This window comes from Molothrus aeneus, chromosome Z (assembly GCF_037042795.1).
Source record: "Molothrus aeneus isolate 106 chromosome Z, BPBGC_Maene_1.0, whole genome shotgun sequence".
Lineage (NCBI taxonomy): Eukaryota > Metazoa > Chordata > Aves > Passeriformes > Icteridae > Molothrus > Molothrus aeneus.
The window spans coordinates 48,783,841-48,805,137 of NC_089680.1; the positions used below are offsets into that span (position 1 = coordinate 48,783,841).

The following is a 21,297-nucleotide window of genomic DNA, read 5'->3' on the forward strand; positions in this document are numbered from 1 at the left end:
TTATTACCACGTTTAGTGAGTTGTTTACAGAAGATTTTGCAAAAATCTTTGTGAGGAATTTTTATTAAATTCCCAACAGAAAGGGGGAGATGTGGGAGTTGGATTGGCAGGGACTGACCGTGAATTTGCTTAGGCTGACTATGCAGAAGGTATCAACCTAAAAACCATGGGATCCAAAGTGCAGAAGAGAGAGAATGTCTAGACACAGTATGAAAAGTTGTGTGGGTACCATCAAGATAGATGCTGTTGTTGAGCTAAAGAGCCTGCCAGTTTAGGCATGACATAATATTATAGGTTGATTAAATATACAGTTGAATAAGCTAAGGTAAAGTGCGTTAAGTAGCTTGTTAAGGGGTTTTGCATAGAGGATTGTGGGATTGTTATGTTAATAAAGACTATGTCATAGTTTCATATAAGGTAACATTGTTAGTGATTGGTAAGCTATGTTTCCATATAAGGTAGTAAAATTGTTGATTAGTTGGATAGGGCACAGAAGAACTATAGTCAAGGGTATATATATTAGCATGTCTTCTGCATTATCTTGTCTTCTGAGGTTGCCCTTCCTAAATTCAATTATGTCTGATGCTCTAATAATGGAGCTTCTAATCAAACCTAAGTCATTCCCACCTCTTTCATTGCTGACGGTAGTTGGTGTCCCCACAGACAGGCAACGTAAAGGGTTAATTGTTATCCCACAGCTGGAACACGGGCAGCATGAGCCAGGATTTCCTGATCAGTCAGCCCTTAGTGGCTCCCAGCTTCCTACTGCATCCCAAGCAGCTCTGAAGACTGTGTCTGAATATGCAGCAATGTAATCAGACAATCAGGTGCTCAGGTAGGAAGAATGCTGTGACAAGGTATAACCACAGGAAAGTCATGTGGGGAAACAATTCTCAAATTAAGATCAGGTACAAGAATCTTCTACCAAGGGTCCTAGTATTGAAAAAGCCAAACTGGCCAGGGTCGTGGCTAGGAAGTAGTGATGGCTGGACAGTGTTTACACTCTTAACCATGGGTCCACACAAAGAGTAGACATAAGTCCAACCTCCTTGTGTTCAAGCAGGGACCAGTTTGTGAGGAATACAGCCTGGATACCACCATAGTGTACCAAAGCAAGTGCCTGGCACAGTACAAGGGCCAACACTTGCTCCTCTTCTGAGCCAGTACTAAGCCGATGTTCGTGACACTACTGAAGCCAACAGCAAAGCTGTTTTGGGCTGGAGCACTAATGCCTGCAATATAGCAAACATGTAAGCACGTGCATAACTATAAAGGAAGACTTGGGAGGGACTGACTCCATGCTGGAAGTCAGCAGTGTCAGATCATACATAGCTACAAAGCCCAGACACAGCTAGGAATGAGACCTATACAGGGTATTGCAACAAGAGAGGCACTACCCAGCAAAGAAGGTGGAGTGGGAGACAAACTAGGATGGGGAACAGCATGAAAGAGGAAAAATAAACACCATGGCCCTGGCATGGAGACAAACTAATCTTTCTGTACTCCTGAAGTTGCACAGAACTTGGAACAAGAGAGAGAGATTGAGAAGGCCGTAATGTATTTCACAGATTGTGTACACATCATTGTGTACTGAACAAAAATGATACTTTTATGATTTGGCAATATGGGCAGGCAGCCTGAGCTGAGCATGAACAGAGAGATTTGGCAGGTAAAATAAGAGAGTCATAAACCAAGAGTCTTTGGAACAAAAGTCCAAAGAAAAAGAGCCCCTTGACAGGCACTCTTGGCTGTTGTATGTGGGTTTTGTTTGGTTTTTTTTTTCATTTTTACTGTTTTCACAAGGAGAAGAGAGTTGCTAATTTGGGTTTGTCTGTACTTTGCAGTTACTGAGCATTGTGCCCAGGGAGACAAGAATAAACTGTTCCAGACCTTCACCTGCATACACACACCATCAAGGCCTTGCTCAATAGAATGGATCAAAACAGGGACCTAGCCAGTAACAATGTATGGTTTGAAAGTGGCTTGGGAGTCTGCCTTACCACCACAAGAATCATTTTGGATGTGAAAAAAAATCAAACCCTATGCAGAAACAAACTGAAAACACTGAACTTGCTTTTCTGCTAAGTAAATAATTTCTCTGTGATTCTGCTGTAAGAAAAAAAGCATCTCCCTAGCTCCCTAGATGACATCCAGAGGGTCCTGGACAAACTTGACAAGTGGGTCCATGGGAATCTCGTGCAGTTTAACAAGACTAAGTGCAAGGTGCTGCATCTGGGCCAGGACCATCCCCAGAATCAGCACAGGCTGGGGATGAGCAGATGCAGAGCAGCCCTGCAAGAAGGATTTGGGGGTGCTGGCGGGTGAGAGGCTGGACATGACCCAGCCATGGGCACTCCCAGCCCAGAGAGCCAAATGTGTCCTGGGCTGCATCCAGAGCAGCGTGGGCAGCAGGGGAGGGAGGGGATTCTGCCCCTCTGCTCTGCTCTGGGGAGAGCCCACCTGGAACCCTGCATCCAGCTCTGGGGTCCCAGCACCATGGATGTGTTGGAGTACATCCAGAGCAGGCCACCAAGATGGATTAGAAGAAAGGAGCACCTCTCCTACAGGAAAAGGCCAAGACAATTGGGATTGTTCAGCTTGGAAAAGAGAAGGCTTTGGGGTGACCTATAATGCACCTTCCAGTATGGGAAGGAAGCCTACAAGAAAGACTTTTTACAAGGGACAAAGGGGAATGGCTTCAGAGTGAAAGAGAGTGGGTTCAGATTAGATATTAGGAAGAAATTCTTTACTGTGAGAGTGGTAAGGCACTGGCACAGATTGCCCAGAGAAGCTGTGGATGCCCCATCCCTGGAAGTGTTTGAGACCAAGTTGGATGGGGCTCTGAGCAACCTGGTCTTAGTGAAGAGTGTCCCTGCCCATGGTGGAGGGGACGGAACTAAGTGATCTTTGAGGTCCCTTCTAGGTCAGATCATTCTGTGATTCTATATTTCTTGTACAGTGTTAGACTATTCCTTATGGGTTTTGTTCCACTTTCCCCAACAGAAATTTCTAAGTCACGTCTGTGTGTTTGCACAGAAGTGGCCCAATACTGGGGCTTTCCAAACAGCAGCACACTAAAGAAAGTATTTTCCAAAGAGCCTAGTTCAAACTCTTTGTTTGGCTTCTATTAAACACGTAATTAACTCTACTGTCTGAAAAAACTGACAAGAAAGCTCTGAAATCAAAGACTTACACAAATTGCCAACTATGAAAGTTCACAAGTCAGTTTCTGAAACAGCCATGAAATGGCTTAGAAGCACAAAAATCATCTGCCTCTGGTATTCCTTTTCCTTGAGCTGCCTGTATTAGAAATCTAGTAGTGGGCAGCAGTGGAGGTATGAATTTGCAGTGCAGTAGCTGCTCCAGACCTGCTCCCTCAAGGGATAGTGTGCTCCTTCCCTGGGAAGTAAGCAGGGAGGGAAGGAGGTGCAGCCTTCATGATGCAAATGCACACCTCCACTCACCATGGGGCAACCAAAGGGTATGATTTTCCCAACTAGAGGCTAGATTCTCCTGCAAATTTTGTCTCTCTGGCCTTCTCAGAAGGCTGGGCAATTTTGGATGTTGTTGTGTCCCTTGCCCATGCAGCTTCTTGGATCACTTGGTATTTATCCCATCTGCTAAACAACAAAAAACCACCTGCTCTTCGAAGAAAGCTGTGAAGGCCTAAGAGTCAACATTTACATGAGCTTAGCAGGGATATGATTTGCAGTCAATATATTTCAGTCTCCCTACTACTTTCTTACAAGGCAGTGGATAAAAATGCCCTCGCCTCCACTTCTATCATGATAAACTATAGGGGCAATGCCAGCAAAAGAAAAACATGGGCAATAATGCTTATAAATCCTCAGCCAGGTAAGAGCTGGAAAAGGAGGGACTTCCCAGCCTATTCCCAGGTTAGCTGCAAGGAAACAGCAACAGCGTAAGGATTCAAAGCACCGTGTTAAGCAAAAGACTGGAGATGCAAATGAGGTTGCCCAGCTCCAGACAATGGAAAAGAGAAGTGCAGAAGGCCTTCCTGCAGTTAAGGACTGCTCAAGTGATGCAGCCTGGGTTGTTGTACTATTCCCTGCACCATGGTCCCCACACCAACGCTGTCTGGGGTAGCAGCTCTTCAGACATTTGTCCTGGGCTGCTGTCCCTGCCCTTGCTGTGCTGCACTCGCCTTCTGCTCTTTCCCTTCCAAACCTCTGTGCATCAGTGACAGCAGAGGCTTCAGGATGCAGGGGAGAAAGGTCAGGCATCAAACTCCCCAGCCCTAAAGGTCTTCCCATCTTCTGCTACTAGGGCATATTGCAAAATGCAAGTCTTGATTATTCCTAAGCAAATGCCACTCAACTCCCCAAACTAGCATCACCCTGCAACAAAGGTACCCCACATCTGAGAGCAATGTTATGCCTGTGATCCCACTGGGCAGAGACAACAGCAGACACCACTGCTTGGTGTATTTGGTTCAGAGAGGAGCACCTCATCCAACACATGGACAACACAGAGGTCATTCTGCTGCATGAACAGCAGTGCTGAATTCCAACAGGTTTGCAAACACAAAGGCATTTGCACCAGGGCCTATACTAGTCTGTGCTGTGCTGACCCTTGCCTGGTAACAAAAGAAGGGAAAAAAAACCCCAACAAACAAAAAATACTTTTCTCATTGCAAATGATGGGCCCCTACTTCTGAGGGCATCAAAATATTCACTGTGATGCTTTCCAACCAGCAACTACTTCTCAGACAGCACCCCTGCTTTCCCCAAGTAATCACTTCTTTCTTTTAAACTTACTATTACAAAAACAAGTTTGGAGACTGAGCCCCAGCCTGTCCTGAGCTCCTGCAGGTCAGCCCAGTCAGAGTTAGAGACCACACATCCAAAGGGGTCCAGTGTCTCTGAGGGTAGAACATGCCCAAGGAAGAGAACAGGTTGCCCAAGGAAGAGAGTAGGCCAGGCCTGGATGAATTCAGCTCTGGCCTGATCCTGTGCTAGCAAATTCTCCTGAGGATGAAGGCAAAGGCACGGGCTGCAGGGAGCAGACACAAGTCTCTGGGTAGAAAGCACTTACCCCGCACCCCAGCCCATGCTGTTTCTGCTGTGATATCTAGCTCAGAAGCTAGCCTGGCACCCTGCACACCACTCCACCTCACCTGGGAGAAGTTCAGCCCATTGAGCGGGTGGCACTGCTCTTCTACTTTCTCCACAGCACCTGTTTGCTTCCTCAGCCGCTCCGCTTCCTGGGCCAGGAACAGATCCAGGACAGGCACGCCTCGTGACTTGATGTCTACCTCTGTCAGGGAGTTCACCATCAGCATCACCCACACTGGCCTCTTCTGCTCCCAGTTGCCAGCAATGGCATTGAAGAGGTAGTCTGCATACAGCCCTTTGCCCCGTTGGTCTGGGGTCATCCAGGACGGCATCATGAGCTTGACATACTCCAGATGCCGCTTCAGCCGGCGGTAGAGGTCTCGGGGCAGCACATCTTGGAGGTTCTTCCCCTGTGGCAGGAGTTGGCAGCTGGTGAGAGCTGAGATGGTGTAGGGGTCAGTGAGATCCAGCTCAAAGTACACAATGTGGCTCTGCTGGAAGGCTTTCTTGGAGTTCTCTGGGATAAAATCCCAGACACGCGTGTATGGGACATGGATGGTGCCAAAGAAATAAGATGGGGGATCTCTCTTGATTGTCCACAGGAAGGAGTTCAGCTCATTTTGCTGGGAGAGAGGGAGACACAGCTGAGTAAGTACACAGGTTTACGCCAGGCCACTGCAGCATAGGGCTTAAGGAAAACATGGTGCCAAGCCAGCAGGTCACCTGGCTCAGCAGCTGGCCAGCATGGACTTTTCCTAAAGTGACTTTGCTCACATAAAGTCCTCTTTGACCATTGTTTTTCTCAGGTCCTGAGGTAAAAACTCAATTTTCATGAAATAAAAACATAAGAATATTGGCCTGGGCTTTCTCCTCCTGAAGGGTAACACTGAGTCTTCTCAACAGTAGTATCACCTGATACATCATCGGGGTATCTACCAAAAGCAGCAGCAGAGCACAGCCCTAGCACACCATGATTCAGGCACAACACTTACCCAACTTCTGCCTTTCATCAAGTCATAAATTGGCACCACTTGCTGTAGCAAAGCAGGATAGCAGGATTTCTATCACTTTCATCTCTCACTTCAGCACAGCAAGGCACCTTTCATCAAAGCAACTGCTGTGATGCTTAGTCAGAAGGTGGTGCAGCATCATGGGTGAATTTCCCATTTGACTGTGCTGGTTTTGGTTGGGGTGGAGTTCATTTTCTTCACAGTGGCTGGTATGGGGCTGAGTTTTGGATTTGTGCTGAAAACAGTGCTGATACTATAGAGATGTTTTTGTTAGTGCTGAGTAGTGCTTGCACAGAGCCAAGGCCTTTTCTCCCTGTCAAATGACTGCGAGCATGCATGCTGAGAGTACGCAAGATATTGGAAGGGGATATAGCCAGGAGAGCTGACCCTAACTGACCAAAGCAATATTCCATACCATATGGCATAACACTCAGCACAAAAAGCCAGGGAGGTGGGGGAAGAGGAGAGAGGACATTCAGAATGATGGGGCTTGTCTTCTCAAGTCACTGCTATGTGTGATGGAGCCTGCTTTCCTGGGGATGGCTGAACACCTGCCTGCCCTGGGAAGTGGTGGATGAATGTCTTGTTTTGCTTTGCTTGTGTGCATGACTTTTGCTTTAGCTATTAAGTTGTCATTATCTGAACCCAACAATTCACCCTTCCAGTGCTCTCTTGCAACCTCTCTTGCATGGAATGGGAATTTAATGAGTGTGGTGCTTGGTTGACAGCTGGGATTATAACACAACAGCAAGACACCAAGAAAATGAATAACACAAAACACAGCTGGCAGGCAGACCTGCTGGAACAGGCAGAAATAAAATTTTGCTCATGGCAGACAGACACCCAGTAAAGACCTCTAATGGCCCAGTACTCTTTCTTGAGTAGCAGAGAAGAGCATGAAATACCTTGGAAAAGAAATGAAAAAAAATTTATGCAGGCCAAACTTGGCCCGTGGTTTCAGGGTATCCACTTGTTTTTATCACACAGAGGGATAAAAAAACCCCATCTTTTTTAAAATTAGCTTTTAAAACCTTTTAAAACTCACAGCCATCAGGAAGTCAGAATCAGATTTAAATTTGTTCTGTTGGAAAATACACCTCACAGCATCACCTGAGATACCTCAATACAGGGTTGTGGTTTTCCCACGGGACAGAAGAGCAGATGGGACAATACAGATCCTGCTTGAATTTGAATCCTTTCAATTCACTTTACACCAGCAGCAGGCACAGCCTTCATCACCCACAGCAGCTCACTGGTGCCACAGTACTCACTGGAACAATGGATACAAGTGGTGTCTGTCGGCACAGACAGGAAGAGGTAGCCTTTGCATGTCTAAGTAAGAGAACAGGCTTCCAGATGCACTCAAACATCTGGTCAGTCTTGAGCCAGCAGATAACTCTAACCTCACCACTGGGGCTAACTGTGCATGTGTGCTGATCTAAGAAGCCTGCCTGACTGCCAAAAGCAGAACAGGCTGCTTGCAGGAATTTACTGGAAGCACATTGCCTATAAACTTCTGACACTAAAGACTCAGGGTCAGAAAGGTTAATCTTAAAGACTGCTCTGCAATGGCTCATCCCAGACAACCTTCTCCAGCAGCTCTGTACATCAGAACCAGGCCACAGATCAGTTAGCACTTCAGCAAAGTGCTACCACCAGTCCTCTTCACCTGCATGGACTATGGAATATAGAATATTCTGAGCTGAAAGGGACACACAGGCATCATTGACATTCAACTCCTGGAGCTGCATGGGAGAGCCCCAAGAACTGCACCATGTGCCCAAGAACATTGTACAAACCAAATATATTCCAAAGGGCTTTTCAGACTGTTCTGCAGCATATCAAGAGTCTGAAGGATACTTCAGATCCTGGCAACTCCCTCCTGCAACTCCAAATCCTACAGAACAGTCCTGGAATGCACACCTGAATTACAGAGCACAAAAACTCTCCTCAAGACCATAGGAAGAAGGGTTAAGAAACAGGAAGAGCCCCAGGGGTTACCAAAGATACAGCACAACAGGTGAATAAAAATCTAACATAGACCAGGGAAAAACACAGAAGAATGAATATGCAAAGTAAAACAAAAGGGGAAATGAGAGAGGATTCTCCCCCAACGTTGTCAGAAGGGGAAAATGAAAGGGCATGCCACTGGTGAGAAATGAACTGGAAGTAGTGGTCAGGCAGCAAGGAGGAAGGACCAGAAGTGCTGCTTTCTATCTACAGCAAGTATAAAGACAGAGGAGGCACCTGGCACAGGCATGAGGTTAGGAGGTCAATAATTCTTCTCTTCGCACAGGTCTGATCGTGTAGGTGGGAGTGCACAAAACCAGCCACAACTGCAAGGAACAAAGCGGTCACCTGCCAGCTTTTCAGCTCCTCAATAAATCCATCCAGAACGCTCAAGCCCAGATGACTGGTACCAGATTTCAACACGATCATTAGCACTGCTCTGGACTACTGCACACAGCCCAGCTAGAAAGGCTTTTGGCATTATACTCTTTTCTTTTAATTTCCTTATCCCCACAACTTTCATAATTGGATACTGAAAGCAGGGTAATACTGCCTGGTACCAGTCGTACCTCCAAAGAAATAAAACAGGCCATCAGGCACAGAATACATGAAGTCTTCCTTTAAAGAGCCTGTAGCACAGGCAGAAGGAAAGCAGGTTGAGACACAGCAAAAATTTTCACACGGTTCTCGAGACCCTGACATTACAAAGCAAAGCAGCTGAGCACTCTTGCTGGCACTTGCATGTCAAAACGAGTAGTCATGAACTTGAAAAATCACCCTAAGCACCACTCAGATCTCCACAGAAAGCTTGGAGCCGGCATGAGAGGACAGAAAACCTCAGTGTCCCACCACTGATGGGAAGCTCCCAAGACCCTGCAAAATCAGTTTCTGAGCACCAGCAGTTTGTCATCATCAAGTGATGGTATACAGGGAGCTCCCAAAGCTCACTCTCCCTCTCAAAGGTGGCACTGCAGCCGCTCCAGACATGCTAGTGCCTCACACTCCTTTGGCATCTCCTTTTCCTTCCAAAGTGGGGACTGGAATCCCAGCAGTGCTCTGCCTCTGTGCCAGACCCCTGCAAACAGTCTCCTGTTACTGCTCTGTGCGAGTGGGCAAGGGGCAAAGCCCTCGGTGTGCCTGAGCAGGCCTGTCTTCTTCCCCTGCTGTACCTTCAGGCACTCCCATCTCCCTGCAGACCTCCTCGAGCTCTTGCATGTCTCAATGCAACTTCAGAGAGGGAAAAGCAAGGATATAATCTCACCCAAACACCATAAAAGGGCAGCTGTTAGCAGTGCTCTAGGTAGCCATGAAATAGCACAGGAGTGGTGCCCAGGCTTGCTCAGCATCACACCATACACCATCACCGCAGCACCTCGCCTCCCTGAGAGCGTGCAGGAGACAAAAGTGCTACAGCCCAATTTTCATTTGCAGTAAGATCCTTTAACACAGCTGTTGCAACAAAAAAAGTTGCTTTAAAACAAACAAATTACAGTCAAAGTGTTGTCCTGGAGGCTTATGGCAGCTGGGCTGTGCAGCTTGAGGAATTTCAGTTGCAGCAGCGTAACAACAAAAAAGGTTCATGAATAGCTCAAGATGCATAGATACATATTTCTGTCTCCACTCTACAATTTACAGGTGGTAGTCAATGCATTACTCATCACAGGAAAAACCCTGAGCAAGGGGAAAGAGCGGCAGTCTCACAAGAGAACACAGGTCTCCCAACTTGTTGCCACACAAAGGTCCAAGGAATCATCAGATCAAGGTATTTCTGAATGCTCAGCACTACAGCATAGTGCCTTCTCCTCTGCCTTGCCTCCCCTGGTGACAAAGCTTAAACAGTCACAGAGAACGCACTGGGACTTGTGGGATCCACTCCCTACCACAAGACTTGAAAAGCCTCCTTTCCCAACCAAGGCTGCACAGGGGACAAACTCCACTGTCCACTGAGTTGCAATGGGGCACACAGGGACAGACAACACTTCCCCAACATGACAGGACAACAGTGTCAGTCACTGCAAAAATACTGCAAATGCATGAGTACTTCCTTGGGAGCTGAGGTTCCTCCTTTTGATTAAAACACCCCAAGCCTCAGATTTTATTCATTTTAACTAACACCAACAGCTTGCTTTTCCAGCACTATTTAGAGATCCATTATAGGATGCAACCAGTAGTCTTCAAACACACAAATACTACTGCATTTGTCAGATATCACACATCACTTCAAGTGAGGCAGCAATGATTCTTCTGGAAGAGAAATGCCAAAGAAAATCAGAGAAAGTGTCTTTTTTTTTCTCCCCTCACAGAAACTGTCTCAAATTGGGCTGAATTACATACTAACAAGAGTAAAAATGGCAAATATCCAGAAAACAATCCAGAAAAGCACCAGGAGGAACAAAGAATTTATCTAGTGAAAGCCCTCCAAACATCTAGAAAAGCATGAGAGTACAAAAAGCTAAACAGAAAAGCATAGACAGAAGACTGTGCAGGGAATGAAGACTCAGAGGGAAAGGAAAACAGTCTAGAGACTGAAGAATTGGATGAGAACTCCAGACATGGACAACCTACACTTGGTCTGCTTCCTTCTACATGAGCTGCTTCCTTCCATCTTCTATCTCATCTGTGTAGACTATGCATTTCAAAGCACAACGTGTATACCTCACTGTGCAGGTAGGTGCCCTCTGTGGCTTCACTGTCTTTCAGGACCCCTAATATTCACCATGTGACCTCACAACCACACCTTCCAAACCTCAGCCCAGAACTGGACTGTTTCTCAATCCACAGTATTCTCCTGCTAGCTACAGAAGCCAAACCGCATGGCATGCAATATTTCACCCAGGCAGGCAGCCTTATAACCCTACCTATTATGGCTTTCTCCCTCTCTCTTATCTATCCTGGTATCCTATCTTGTCATGTTCCTTTATACCTAATTGGGGCAAAGATTTTACTTGCCACATTACATGCCTATGCAAGTACAGTAATGCACACAAAACTGTTAAATGTTAGTACATTTTTAATAGTACTCATACTGAGCTTTTGCCCACCTGCATTACTGACACTCTCAAACTCAGCTTAAGACTGAAAGTAGAACTCACTTGAGGAATAAACACTGCACTGGCTACAGCTGCTAAAAGAACACATCCAAAGTGCCAGGAATGAAAAATAAAGTTTTTAACTAAAAAGCCACAGGTTAAGAACAGACATATGACTTGTTCTGCTGCAGGGCATATATGGGGAAAAGCAGCCATATAAATTAATTGGCCCTCTGTCAGGAACAAGACATCATAAAATGCTAACCAACTACAACTACAAGTATTCCACAATTAATCTGTGATTTCTGGCTTTGATTTTTCCAATACACTCCAATGCTAAGCAAAAAGAAAGCAGTACCAGACCACATTACTTAGTATATGGATACAACCCAAAAAGATTCCAGCATACTTTATTTTAAATTAATTGTTTTCAATGGGTTTTTTTCAATTTTTTTTTTGAGTGGGGGGAGGACGATTAGGCACATTATTGGTTGTAGATCTAACTATAATTTTGAGTCATGATGAGAAAGCCTTCTGAAATACTGTAGGTTCGTTCCTTAAAATAGAAGCTTTTCAGGCAACAACGCACAACTCTTATGGCAGAGACTGAGGCAACCTAACAAAAAGAACGAAGTTAGACCTGTCTAAGAGAGGTGAGAAAAGGAATCCTATAAAGAACTAAAGTAAATTAAAAACCCCTCCGTGGTGATGTAGGAACAAGACAGTATATTTTCCCTAAGGAGTTCATGTAAATATTCATAAGGATAAACTCAACAGTTTTGTAAATAAGGCAGACACTGCCATTCCTAGACAGTGTGGTTATTACCACTGTCCTAAATGACCCTCGGAAACGGCCTGCCTATTCCAGAACTACAGGTGGTCTCACATTTTAATGACAGCGTAATCAGCAGATAATTACCTACCATTAACACATTTCACCTCCAGTCTTGCTAGCAACTGGCAGAAGTCCAGTCAATTGTTTCTGAAAAAAGCTTCCTGCATGTCCCACCCAATCTGTGAAGTTATCCATTTCCACGACTTCTGCTCAGGAGCTGTCCTCTTTGTACTTGCTCTCACTAGCTCCTTGTAGTAGTTTCATAACGGCCCACATCTTTAACACCTCATGCCCTCAAGGAGAAGGGGGTACCCACTCCAAAGGGTTGACCTGGCTTTATGGCAGTGTCACAGCTGGCCACCTACAAATCCAGTTGACAAACTGGTTCCAAGCCAATTGTAAAGACACCATCCCACAAGGTAGGGCCAGGCTCTGTTTAACTCAAGCTCAGGCAGACACCTCCAGCAAAGCACATGTAGCTTGGCATATGGCTGATTCCATAATCCCCTAAATCCTAGGAGAAGATACTCTGGGGAACCAGCATGCTCACAGAGGCAGGAAGGCCCCCAAGAACAAGGGCTACCTGTAGAAGCAGGACCAGGTGAGAGAGCGGAGTAAAGTCACAGAGCAGACCTCCTTCAGATGCAAAACTTTTACACGCCTACCCTGCAGTGAGCCTGCTGTGGCCTTGGCACCTCCCCAGCCTACTTCTAAGGGCTTCCAGTTTCCTTAAAAGCTGCCTGGGAGGGAAGGTGAAGTGGCCATACACATATCCCACAATTATGTCAGGAGATGCCAATTACCAAGGAGATGCCAACAGACAGCACAGATGGCCTGTAAACACAAAGTAAGTTCAAGAAGGCTTTTTGTACAAGATTTTTGGTACTTTTGTATCAGAAGCTTCAAGCTTCAATAAGAATGACTTTTTCTGATCTTTCATGGAAATGACAGACATCGTCTGCACCAGCTTTATAGCAGCTGTAACATCAGCCCTAACTTGCAGCAGGGATCCTCTGCTGTGCTAACTATCCACTGGAGCTAAGTCAGCGCATGCTGCTCCTTGCTACTGCAGTCAAGCTGCTAAGTTTAGGAGACAAACAAAACCTAACATAACGTGTGGCCGCGTTTTCACGCCAAACGGCCATTTGCTGGTCCGAACCTGTTCCAGCACGCTCGGCGTTCTGAAGTGGGACTAGGCGGTAACCCTGCGCGGGATGGTGTTAGCAAGTCACTCCCGGGCACTCTGTCTTAGGGCGAGCAGCGCAGCTCGTCCTACTCACTGCAGGCAGAAGATCCTACTGGGGCTCTCCCCAGGCTCCTCCTCCCCCATGCACGGTCCCAGCACCCTGTCTCGCAGTCCCGCCAAGCCGCAGAGCCGCTGCCGAGCGCTTGCCGCCCGGGCTGGGCGCAGCGCGCCCGCCGGACAGAGGGGACTCCGCCTCGGCCGGGGGCCCGCACGCCAACCCGTTCCATCACCGCACCCCGAGGGGAGCAAACCCGCCTCTCCCGCGCCGCCGGGGCGGGCCGGGGCCGGGCGGACGGCGGCGCCCCCGGGCAGGAGGGCACCCCGAGTCAGGAGGGCACCGCGGGGCGCTTACCTTTCTGCGGAGCGGGCAGGCGGCGGCGCGGCCGTGCGGGGCTGTGGCCAGCAGGAGGAGGGAGCCCTGCAGCAGCAGCAGCAGCAGCAGCAGTAGCAGCAGCAGCGGGCGGCACAGCCCGCCGGGGCGCACCATCCCCGCGCTGCGCGCAGCCTGCGGACCGCGTCCCCCTGAGGTTCCTGTTTTGTCCCCCCACCTTTCCGTGCTTCCACACCTCCTGTTTTATTTATTTCTTTTCTTTCTTTCTTTTCTTTTTTTCTTTTCTTTTTTTTTTTTTTTTGGACGTTTTCGGTTTTGGCCGTCCGATTAAATCCCAGAGCTCCCGCAGGAGCAGCCCCGTCCCCCGGCCAAGCCCTCCAGCCTCTGCCCCCTCCTCTTAAAAGGTCCCCTGCGGGGCGGGGGGAGGAAGGGGAGGGCGCGGGGCCCGTCGCAGCGGAGGCGGGCGGTGGGGCGGCAGCGGGGGGGTCCCGCAGCAGCCTCCGGCCGGGCAGTGCCACGCTGGGACCTCTCCGGGCCCCGAGGGGCCGGGGCGGCCGCGCCCCCGTCCCGCAGCCCGCGGCGAGCGCGCCGCGCCCGGGCCCGCAGGGAACGCAGCACCGCGGCTCTGTCCGCCCTGGGCCAGCCCTGCCCTTCCTACTGCTCTCTTTAGGAGAATGTAAAATGGAATATTGTGATTCTTCACAAGCTTCTATATTGCCCATTGGCTTGAATTATTTTGACTCATTCTTGTTTCATGGGCGGCCATTCCAAAGTTGTGCGTCCAGTGTGCTCTCATAAGCAGTGTTCACAGCATCACCAGTATATTCTGTATATATATATATATATATATATATATATATATATATGTATATGTAATATTCAGAACATTCCAATTTTTCCATGAATGGCCTATACAGGGATCAAGCCTGTGACCTTGGTATTATTAGTACCGTGCTCCAAGTGTGATCCTTACATGATCAAAAATATGCTGAAGAATTTATCAGTCTCTAACAGTGAAATTCAGCTGTCCCAGCCGAGGAGGCTAGTGTTTAAATCTTCACAAAAGTACACCTTGCTGCTAATACAGTCTTAAAAATATTGAGAAAAGCCAGAAATGCACCAGGTTTTAATCCAGTGCAAATTAAAAGAATGAGCTTTCATAGTGCTCAAAATATTCAGTAGTCTCCTGATAATTTTATTACAGCATGGGTAAATAATTAATATATAGCAAAACTGTTACCACTTTTAAGGCTTAAACTGGGTAAACCTTTAAAGTTAAAATCCTAACAATCTGTGGCTCATTAAGGTGTGTGGCATTATTGTATGGAACAATCCTTCTTGCTCATTCTTACTTGTTTTAATTAAATACTTCCCAACAACAAAGCCAAAATCTATTGAAGCCTTAAATAACAAGACAATAGAGCACAAATGAAAGGTAAAAGGCATGTCAGTCTACGAAGCAGTACCTTTTTGTTTAAGTAGAAGAATAAGGTATTACTTTTATGCAGCTCATTCTCTATGATGAATTTTTCCATATTTTGTCAGCATAATTATATATAATTATATTAATTATATATAAGTGTAATATATATTACAGTATAATTCTATTAGTAATATAATACTAATTATATTAGTAATATATGCTATTATATTAGCAATATATATTATATTAATATATTAGTCATATATACTATCCAGTAATTTTTACAATTTCTACCTTAGTAGTGACCATTATGCTCACTGTCCTGAGGGGCTTTCTTCTGATTAGGTTTTTTGGTTTGTATTTTTTTAGTTGCTGGTGGTCCTGACCTACCTTTGGGCTTAGTATACAGAGTAAATAAAGATGGTCTTAAAAGACTACTATAATTTCTTTATTAATGTGGACCCTTCCTTCCAAAGCGTGTATGTGAAAATACAATGCACAAAGCAACACAAGAAAGCATTTCTGGCTGTTTGCAGATTCTGATAGTCGCTGTGTCTTTAGCTTTCCTATGTTCTTACTTCTAAACACATCTTTTTCTACCCCCGAGATCCAGATATCTGTCCCAAGGTAAAATTCTGGTTTAGAATCAATGGCAAATTTCCCATCAGATCAAAGAAAGAAAAGGCACCATTCTTTACTTTTGTCTGGTGTTTTTGGTGCAAATTAACTGCCTCCAGAAGAAAGTAGGCAGAGCCAAAACCCTTAATTGTTTTTCCTTCTTTTATGTGCATTGTTATATATCTGAATCTTGTGGATTTTGATGAGGCAAATTTTTCTGAAGTAATACATGAAGTGCATCTTCTTTTGTTAGGTCATGCCAACCATTTAGAGCAAAGAGCATTATATGACCGAGGATATTTTAATTATTACTTTTTTTTTTCTTTCAGCAGGGAAAAATACAACTAGCATTTTGCCAGACATTAAGGTACTCCTGTAACAATCAGAGCAAGAAGTGCAGGTGGTACCTCTTTCTTTATCTGCCCTCCAAAAAAAGAACCCTGATTCAACACTGGAGCATCAAATAGTGAGTTTTCCCACCAGTCACTGATAGTCAAGCATTCATACAATACCATGATCAATCTAGAGAGAATAAATTTTTCATGGCAGAGAGATGTGCTGGCAAACCAATTAGGTATCTTCTGTGTGACCATTTGGTTTGCTTTTTGTTTTAAAGTAGCAAAATTTGTAACAGTGCTTTCTGAAATACAGCACATGGCAATTGCAGGCAATGCAGATTAACATGCTGCTTGGCCTTATTTTTGAATTGGTGGGAAATGCATTCTTTGTGGTGAATTGCTAATGAAAAATAGGGAATGAGAAAAGACAAAGGCTGTGTTTTAAAGAGACTTCCAAAGTAATTTTTACTTGCACTGTGACATTTCAGTAGAAAGCCACACCCTACTCTATTAGCAGAAATCTAAGAGATAAACACAGCATTTTTATTTAACAAATTTCTTTCTGGAGAAATTGGATTTGTTTATCCCAGTCCCTTGCAAAACTATTTCAATAGGCCTTCAAAATGTCCTTACATCTAAGCATGTGCTTATGAACATTGTACAGAAAGGGTAAACAAGCACGCATTTAAATGCTTTTCTGGATCAGGGCCTTAGACCACAGAGTGTCTGTGCCCTGAGTTGTCACTAGATGGTTCTTAATTCAAAGTAATTGGAGGAGCTGTGTCTGCTACAGCAGCACAGTTTGAGCAGCTAGTTGAAGCAGCTGGCATGCAAAAACAGTTGCTCAGGCTCACATCCCAAGCTTTATCTATGCTTGCTAGGTGAGGCCAGGAGATCACCTGGGCTGTGTGCAAAAACAGACTACGTCTTTCTCTTTTTTTTTTTTTTTTTTGTACCTCAGCTGATGCCTAACTTCAGTTAGTTTCCCAAGCCACAAGAGCATTTATGTGGAAATGGCTGAGAGGCTGTCAGAGGCACAAGTCTCCTCAAGTGGGTGTTACTGGTGACAGATCTGCAGAGCATCACAGTCCAAAACTCCTGCACGTGCTAATTGGGATGGCATGCATCCATGTGTACATGTGACATACATGCCTAAGAGACCTCCCGGTTATGCATGTGCCTTTATTGCCTAACATTAACCTGCAGCGGGGAAGAAAGCCACCCCATACAGCCAAACACAGTAAACCTTGAGTGAAAGAAGCTGCCACAAAAGAGGTTTGCACAGGATTCAGGACAGAATTATATTCACAGTCCTTTAACAGGCAGGTCAGCTCTGATTCACCCACTGTTGAACATGAATGCAAAACTGATTTTAAAGACCATGAATTTTAAGCATGAGTATTTCTCACCATTTAAAATTATGAAACATATCATAAAGCACATATAAAAGGAGCAAAGGAGCTTTTTTCATGGAGTTGAGAAAAAGTACTCTATCTGCATTTGAAAGGAAGTTTGCTTAGAAGGATTGATGTGGACTTCAGAGATTCATGAACACAGAATCTCAATTATGCCTCCAGATAAAAAAGGGTTAGTGAACTTTGTAGTATGTTACTGTATGAAAGTGTTAGGTCAGCTGGAAGGGAAATATGGGGAATATATTACAAAGTGAAGTGGTTACATGTAATTATCAAGCATAGTTAGCTAAAAGCCAAAAATAAACAGGAAAGAGTAGAATTCTGCTCTCCAAATGCATCTTAATAATAGTAATCTCAGTTTGAATGGAGATAAAAAACTAAACAAAAATAAATCTCTTCAACATTGAAAGGAGGTGAAGAGAAAGTACATGACCATAACAGGGAGCTCTGAATTGTGCTAGACCCCAGCACTCTTGAAATAAAGGAGAGGATCATTTGAAGCCAGGCTGGAAGATGTTAAATGACAGTTTACAAACCGCTTTCCCCAATCTGAAAGTATTTTTATAAGAGTGCAATAAAACCCCAAACTATTTAAAATGTGAGAATGAAGTGCTAACAAAATAGTAAAAAGTAGCGTAAGTCAGTTAGTATTTCATAATGTTGGAAGGAAAAATGCAAAGGATTGGAAAAAATGAATGTGATTAATGCATGATTTTATTAAATTCCATAAATAGAGCTTTAGTCCCTGTCTCTTTGTGGAAACTCTAGCCCCACTGCTAGCCCATATAGAGCCCTCAGCCCTTCTGGCAGAAAAACAGCTGCTTAGACCTTGGAAAGGAGGGGTGCAGCACCTCTTCTCTGTGCACTCCCTTCTCAAGCCCTTCGCTGGGCTGGGGAAGATGCAAGAGAAATCAGTCCTGAAAACTCCAGCAAACCCTAGTGCTATGCACATAAGCATCCATCTAGGAAGCAGCTGGATATACTGGGACCCTCCAGAAGGCTCCAAAATTTGTAAAATCTTTAGTTCACGTAGGTATATTTCTGATGTCTTGTAGAAAATATCAGGACAGCTTTGCTTTGGAACAACTGAAGGAAATTTAAATCACTTAGATATGCGTCAAATTCAGTTTATCCATTAAAATCAGGATATCTTTTGGGGAGAAAATATATCCTCATTTTTTAGCAAATGTAATTAAAGATCTTCTACAAAGCAGAGAGGGATTTTCCAAGAGATAAGACTTATTTTCTCTCTGGTTTTGTAACTTGCTCTAAAAATATGAGCAAGCATGTCAGAGTTGAAGACAATATGTAAGCAACAGTAACTTGTTACAAAATGTTGTCTTATCAGTATGTAAGGTGTCTTTTTTTTTTTTTTTTAATCATATAAATACACTGTGAAAGCTGCTTGCATTTACTGAGGCAGTGAGAGCCACAGAGTGCATCATGGGAGTGCAGATCCAGCACAAGGGAAAACATTTTTGGTGTTTTTCAGGATACTGACTTCAGTGGGGTGGAATTTTTCTTTGGGGTGGTGAAGGTCAGATCAGTCATTTGTGGCACCAGAGTTGCCATGTATTTTCCAACCCTTTCAGACCTGCCTTCTGAGAAGCACTTGAATCTGTCCTTGCTCAGTAGCAAGGCGCTGCTTATCCTGCTGGGTTATTTGCTATGCAGGCTTGCACAGCTAATGGCCATCCCTACCTCAAAGCATTTAAAGCTCAGGTCTTGTGAAGAGTTACATAGACAGTTTGCTTCACTGACTGCAAAATGTCCCAGGAAAATTAAAGAAACAGCATACTGAGAAAGTTTCATGGAATTCTGGATTAGCCTTGAGTTCTTTCACAAGACCACATAGCTGGATATGAGCCTGTCAGTGATTATCCTTTACTTGACTGTAAAAATTCTTATTTCTTGTCTGCCCATCAAGTGTAGCAGAGCTGAAATTAAGTTTTTATTCTAGGTCTACTTTCATGGGTAATTTTCTTTTAGTCAGCACTTGCTTTGCTTTCTGTCAATTGGAAATTTTCTTTCTCCTCACTAAATATTGAAGAAAATGCCTGCACTTCTTCCTCAGGATTAAAGAAGATAAATTTTAAAAAGCCAATAAATGTGCTTTCTACTTATTCCAAGAAATGGCACAACTCTAGCCTGACAATTCTAAATGCTGAATTTATTTGCTGAAACAGCATTTTTGGATGGGAAGGGGACTAATATCTGCCTTTAGCCACAGCTGTTGCATCTCACTTTGCCAAGCAGGTGATCTTGAAGAGCTGAAACATTGTCCAAACTTTTATCAGGCACGATGAACATTTTTGCTGGAAATGCTGTGTAACTTTTTTAGCCAGTCTGGATCTGATTTTCACTCTCTCCACTGACAGCTCTGTCCAGGATTTCAGTAACCACAGGATTACTCCCTAAATCCTGTGTTAAAGATGTGCTACACAAACAGGCCAAATTACCTCCTCTGCACCCACTATGATGACATAAAACAAATTATTTTCATCATTGTGGTGTCTTTCAAGTGAGTGAGTTGCCAGGGACATGAAAGAAGCAGGACCATGTTCATCCAGACCAAGAGAGTTCTTGGAAGCACACTCAACTTGAAGCAGATGGACAGTACCACAGCTGAACCAGATCTCCACTCGAGGCTGAAATCTGGTTAAATGCTCTGTTGCGCAGAAAACAAACCCAAAGCAGAACAATCAAGGAAATGGAACACTCCACTGGTCTGTGTGTTTAATAATGAATACATGTAAAAACATTTAGGAGGGTAGTCCTTTCCTAAGGATATCTCCTCACCATGTGAAGATTAAAGACCTGGTACTGAGCCATATCTGCCAAACCATTAGCAAGACAACCCATTCTTCCCTGATTCGGGCACATGCACAGAAGCTACTTCATCCTGCTTATTTCCTTCTGGTGGTGGACAGCACTCCTACTTACTGTGACTATCTGCAACTATTTTAAACCAAGACCTCATTTTTTAAGCTTTAGAGGCATTTGCTAGAATTAGCTTTGACATTTCATGAGGCCTGTAGCCTTTCTTCAGACAGACAGTGACACCTAAGCCTGAGTTTTCACTAGAAGTCCTGCTTTGGATCTTGAATTTTCTAGTGAAAATGCAAGATCTAAAACAGGACTTCTATGAATCTCTCAGGTCACTTCATCTCCACACCTGAGAAGCAGACAAGCCAGCTGCTACACCTTTGTTCTCCTGAGGCCAGGGGGTTAGCTTTTATCAGTAACAGAAGCTCATAGGCTCATCTCAGTCTCTTTCTTGAATCTGCACACAAAGGACCAGGGCTGCTTTCCCAGCCCAGACTGCACAGGATTGCAGCCCAAGTGCACACCCATTCACAGATGGGATCTGTGCCAGATACTGTGCAGACAGGGTTTTGAGCAGCACTCAACATTGACTCCAATCTTTTTTCTCTGCAGATAAAGGGATTTGGGATGTATTGTTGTTTTCTTCTCCTCTTCTTCTGGTCCACGAAGACATTCTGACCAGAAGATGGCATTATGATTTCTATGGATTCGTCCTAAAGCATAGCACGGTACATTTCCTAGGATGCTCTCTTTCCCCTTACCCATCTTCTAGAGATTCTCTCCGCTGTGAAGGGCTTCAGGCCTCAATACCTGTTAGATATTATGAACCATCTGCCTTTGGGTCCTTCTGCTCAACAGCTGCCAACATCACAGCCCAATGGCAGGACAACATCTAGACTCCACACAGAGGGTGCAGACTGGTGCCAAGCATCCAGTGCCATTGCAAACCAGCTCTCACAGCTCTGCATAGAAGTCAAGAGGACCATATGCCCAAATAAAATCATCTAGGTTCAGCACAGGAAACAACTGTGACTAGTTCTACTACAAGAAATAAGGGAGGCCCTATTTTTTTCTGTAATCTAACTTCTTGATCCTATTTAACACTTTTAAATCCAGTTGAAGAATGTTAGAATGTTTCTTT

General features: G+C 44.7%; 1 protein-coding gene across 1 annotated transcript in view; it reads right to left on the minus strand.

The window, feature by feature from the left end:
* Positions 1 to 13,692, minus strand: part of TRABD2A (TraB domain containing 2A) — an 82,083-nt gene extending 68,391 nt beyond the window's left edge. Inside the window, exons 1-2 of the mRNA XM_066569526.1 lie at positions 13,558 to 13,692; positions 5,138 to 5,698 (exon numbers count right to left, since the gene is read on the minus strand). Coding sequence (XP_066425623.1) covers positions 5,138 to 5,698; positions 13,558 to 13,692 — 696 coding nt within the window. The remainder of the gene's footprint in view (positions 1 to 5,137; positions 5,699 to 13,557) is intronic.
* Positions 13,693 to 21,297: the final 7,605 nt, after the last annotated feature.